Source organism: Triticum dicoccoides, chromosome 1A (assembly GCF_002162155.2).
Source record: "Triticum dicoccoides isolate Atlit2015 ecotype Zavitan chromosome 1A, WEW_v2.0, whole genome shotgun sequence".
In the NCBI taxonomy this organism is placed as follows: Eukaryota; Viridiplantae; Streptophyta; class Magnoliopsida; order Poales; family Poaceae; genus Triticum; species Triticum dicoccoides.
Genome location: NC_041380.1, coordinates 601,678,711 through 601,683,698, shown reverse-complemented (window position 1 = coordinate 601,683,698; position 4,988 = coordinate 601,678,711). Strand labels below are relative to the sequence as shown.

The 4,988-nt window shown below is 48.7% G+C and overlaps 1 protein-coding gene across 1 annotated transcript; it reads right to left on the bottom strand.

Annotated features, from left to right (window-relative positions):
• Positions 1-252: 252 nt before the first annotated feature.
• On the bottom strand, positions 253-4,613 carry LOC119294907 (cytokinin riboside 5'-monophosphate phosphoribohydrolase LOG-like). The gene is made up of 7 exons (XM_037573198.1): positions 4,247-4,613; positions 3,430-3,527; positions 2,596-2,626; positions 1,912-2,011; positions 1,737-1,807; positions 885-1,028; positions 253-735 (listed from the first exon to the last, which is right to left on the bottom strand). Exons 1-7 carry the CDS (start codon positions 4,502-4,504, stop codon positions 625-627), a joined length of 813 nt encoding a protein of 270 aa, XP_037429095.1. The 5' UTR covers positions 4,505-4,613; the 3' UTR covers positions 253-624.
• Positions 4,614-4,988: the final 375 nt, after the last annotated feature.

Sequence of the window (4,988 nt, the reverse complement as noted above, 5' to 3'; positions counted from 1 at the left end):
TTAAATTTCAAATAACATCTTTTAAAGTCAACTAAAAAGAGGAATTTTAAGTAGCACCACTGAAGACGCCATGACTAAAATCATCAAAAAAGATTATCTAAAGATTTTATATGATTTGATCAATAAAAGTTGAGTAGAATAGAATGGTTATCTCTTTGATGCCTTTGATAGACAGCTTGACAGTTAACAAGAAACAAGAGGCAATGCACTGGAAACAGGAAGGATTAACATAATGCAGCACGAGGGACCTTGTTGATAAACTATATGTGCTGCTATTTATATAGTCAACCCTTGTTCCAGGATCACAGCAGGATCAATTCAGAGGCTTAGCTGCATGCTTTGCCTATCCAACCGTGACCCATTCAACCATCCATACAAGTTGGAAGCTAGTAAGCTACTACTCACTAGTTAATTTAATATAATCATGCCACCCAAAACAATCATCAGCGGTGACACAAGAGATCGGTCGATCGACGCTACCAAAACAAGCACACATGCTATAATGTGCCCCCTCGTCGCCCTTCAGTTGGCTAGGACTTATCTAGGAGAGAATAAATATATGTGGCGCCGCTATCTCGACACTGTTGTTAGAACCCTAACTGAGATGTAGGCGAGGCACATCGATTAGGATGAAGTGATCGCGGGTGTCTCCAGCGGCTCCGGGACCAGGCTGTTGCTTGGCATCTGGTTCTGGTCATCCCAGACCAGGCCGACCTCATACTCGGGGACGTACTCCTGCAGAAGGTACATGGATGTTGTTAAGGGTTTAGGTTATCGACAAGTCTATCATACAAGCAAGCAGACTGTATAAAGACTTCACAAGGAAGCTCCAGTTTCAGAGTTGGGGTGGTAAAAACTGATAAATAGTAGAGTTTGGGTCTGACCTCCAGCTTCATCACTAGCTCCTTGGCTGTTGGGGCCGAGATGATGATCTGCCTCGCCTCCTGGGTGATGAAGCCTTCGTTGACGGCCACGTCAATGAACGACAGCAGTGGGTCGTAGAATCCGTCGACGTTCAGCAGACCGACCTGATACGCGATTGCGGGAAAGACATATACCAGGAATAAGTACAAGTAGTGACAGAAGAATGCAATGCATGATTCGACAGTGTTGATTACTGAATGATCCACTCTCACCCACAGAATCGTATCTGATATCAACAGACATCTAAATAGCAAAATTGGCAGGCCTGAAGATCTAATAATAGCGACGGGAGGGACATAAGATAAATGTAGAACTGACTGTTGTGTTTATCCCCTCAAACATTCAGCATTTTATATTGCTAAGCAATTATTCAACAGCGAGACAGCAATACAGGTTTCTTCTACATATGACACATCATGCCTTTTTTACATCCCAGAACATTGCTTTGATAGCTGTATGGGAATATTCATAAAGTGTGCAGGATTATCCTATTAGAGGAGCGAATATTAAAGTCAGGAATGCAGATCTCATGCCTTCGAGGTGATGCTGATAGCTCCTTTGATTAAAGTCTTTACAATAATTTGTTGCCATGAGGGTGAAATTATTTAGTAGCCACATGTGAACAAAGGTGGTAGGATCAGATCACAACGGCCCTAACGATCGACATTATGATAAACAAAGAACGCGTTCATACCTAGCTACTAAAATAGTGTGGGTTGACAAAACATATGCAGACAAGCACATCATCCCCAGATGATTGGGGTTGTATGATTTTTGTATGAAAAGCACAAAGAATAGAAGCTAGTTCTTACCGGCTTCTTATGTATTCCTAGTTGTGCCCACGTGATCACTTCAAGCAACTCCTCCAAGGTTCCATAGCCGCCTGTCAAATTAACTGAATTGTCAAACTCTACAGCACAGTATTAATCGATTTATTCCAGATTTTCTCGATTGTAGAAGAATTGGAGCGGGCTATTGAATTTTTACCTGGTAAGGCAATAAAAGCATCAGCAAACCGAGCCATTTCGGCCTTCCTCTCGTGCATGCCAGAAACAGCTCTAACTTCCCCTACAGGATCCCCAGTTACCTACAGGAGCAAGAATCAGGGATTGTAAGGAACCAAGCATTCGGAAACTTTCCAGGAATAACACAAAGTATAAAATTGACTAGTATATCTAATTAAAATTTCCAGGAATAAAGATCTTAACTGGCAAATTAATCAAGGCTAGACTAAGTAGTAGTAGTAGTATATTGAAAAGCAGGATAAAGACAGTCATCACAACATATACAGATTGTGAGATTGATAAGGCCTCTTTACAACCAGTAAAGGTGGAAACTAATTGCTAATCCATATAATAAACACAAATATCTGCCTAAGAAGAGTGCAAGTTAGTACTCCATATATAGTTACTTATAGCTGTATTAATAGCACTTTTAATATGTCTTCTTTGCCAAAAAGGAACAACTTAATATAATCAAGCTACAGTAAGAAGAAAATCAAACTACATTAGATTCACAAATATATGGTGATGCATCATCATTCATCATGCTGAAGCTGAACAATAAATATCCTGGCAGCTACTAGCTTGCACACCCAGTCAAGGTTCAGAAGTGGAGAGTAGACCACAGCATGCAATGGCAACAAAATAGAGGTTGCAGCCTTTGACTCACCTCTCTGGGCATGAGTGATCTTGGGATGATCCTGGCAGAAAAAAAAAAAGAAAAAGAAAGGGGACCAAATGAGAGCCACATTAATTCCACCAGTCCAAAGCAGTCAAACAAGCAGTAGTACGACTACCAGAGCAAAAGGTTGATCTTACTTTCCCCATGTAAAGCTAAAGAAACTGAGCAAGGCCTACTAGAGGCACAGCTATCTATCTACACATACACATCCACAGCTAGGCCTTTCAAGAACTGGACAATGCATAATATAAATATATAATATAGCCACTGCACAAGTAATACTTCTGATCTACGTAGTAAAAAGCAGTATGAACTTAAAGGTGGCAATAATGTGATACTACAGTACCAGTCACCCAGCTGCATCTTGCAGCTGGGCAGGGCAGTGAGGCCCCAGCCCCCAGCTCCCCACCCCATGGCCATTGAGGGCATGGAAGCAACTGCCCTTTCGAAAAGGATTGGAAAAGGAGCTTCCATTCCTGTGAAACGCGACGCGACCGGCATGGCTTTGCCCCAACGCAACTGGCATGCGCAGTGCAATGGAGCCCAGCTGCACCCTTCTGCTGCACAAAGCTTCCACAAGGCTGCCATTTTTGGGGCAGGTGGGAGCTGAGCTGAGCTGCTGGGTCAGGGTCTGGGGGCAGGAGCAAAGCACCCAGACCGAGCAAGAAGGCCAGTACGCCATAAAGGCAGTGTATGCACCGAGCGGGGAAAGAAGAGGTACAGCGTGTGTAGGTGCGTGTGGGCGGGGAGACAATGCGGGCAGAGGTCGATAGTGATGGTGCGATGGGGGGTGGTTAATGGTGGGATGGGAGGAGTGCTCACCCGATGACATGGCGGCCGCCGGCGTGGACGGCGTGGGAGACGAGGCCCATGAGGCCGATGGAGCCGCCCCCGTAGACCAGGTCTATGCCCCTCTCCACCTGCACACACACACACACACAACGGAGCAGTCAGGAACATGTATTATAGTTACATGTTGTTCACAGCAGAGAAGCAGGTCAGGTGGTGGCATTGAATCCAATTGAATTGAACTTTGATGTGCATGCAAGCAAGCAATCATGGCAGGTTTCGTTTGGGCATTTGGGCAAGCAAGTGAGGTCACTCATGGCAATGATGGTGGATGGATGCCATAACGCCAAGGGGAAATTTAACAGCAAGTGAAATTAATGGCCGCCGGCCGGCGACGGCGAGCCGGACGGCGCGCTCCTCCTCCATGATGACTACTCCATGAACGGCATGGTTCTCGTCCGCTTCTTGCACCCACACTCGCTCGCCGTATGATCGATCATGCAGGAATGGTGCGGCTCCCCATGACCGCGGCAGTACGCCCAGCCCACCTACCTTGCGAGCGGGCAGCACCCCAATCCCATGACCTCCAGCGCGGAGGATCCCGTCGATCGTGCGCCTCCACATGGATCGATCGGCCCCAACCGAAGTCGACCAACCAAATCGGGAGAGATCGACGGGAAAAGGAGGCCCCTTTTTCTCTCCTCCCCGCGAGCGCCAAGAGGAAAACAATCAAAGAACCCGAACCTCGCAGGCCGCGACGGACAGAGTCGAGCCGAGCCGAGAGCCGAGAGCGGGACGGCGGCGAACGGGGCAAGATGTGGACAAGGCGGGGCTAGGCAAGGTTAGTTACCATCTCCTTGCCGAGCTCGACGGCGGCGTCCTGGTAGCTGGCCTTGCGCCCCTTGGCGCTGCCGCAGTAGACGCAGATCCGCCGGAACCGCGACGCCCGCCGCTCCGGCTCCACGCCGCCGTCCTCCCCGACGCGGCCCACGCCGCGGCTCGGCTCCGGCGGCGCCAGCTCGGGGCCCATCTCCATCTCCGCGGCCGGCGCGGCCCCGACGGCGAACGCGGGCGGGCCCACGGCCACAGCCGCCGCCGTGAGGCTCATGGTCGTGGCGAGACGATCGCGTGCGTGCGTGCGTGCGTGGCGGCGGCAGCGGCGCGCGCGAGAGGGATTTGTTTGTGGGGAGGGGAGGGAGCAGGGGGGAGTGGGAGAGGCTACGCGGCGAGTGATGGGGGAGAGAGGCCCTGCGAGGACGGGAGGCTATATAGGCGCGTGGCGTGGGTCCGCCATGGCCTAGGGTTGGCTTCCTTCCTTCCTTCCTTCCTTGTCTCGTTCGTGGACACGCTTTGCTCCCACAACCCCTTTCCATTCTTGTTTCCTTCCTTCTTTACAACTTCTCACTGCTTTATTTCTTTGTTTTCATCTCCTACTTTTGTTTCCCTTTTTATATATGTTTCCCCTCTACAAGCATCTTTTTCCTAGTGCACATATGTATTTTTCCCTCTATATTTATAATACACTAATAGACCCCTCAAGAAAATAAATGTCTCCTTGTTCAACCTTCGACGATGGAACTCAAGTCCCCGCC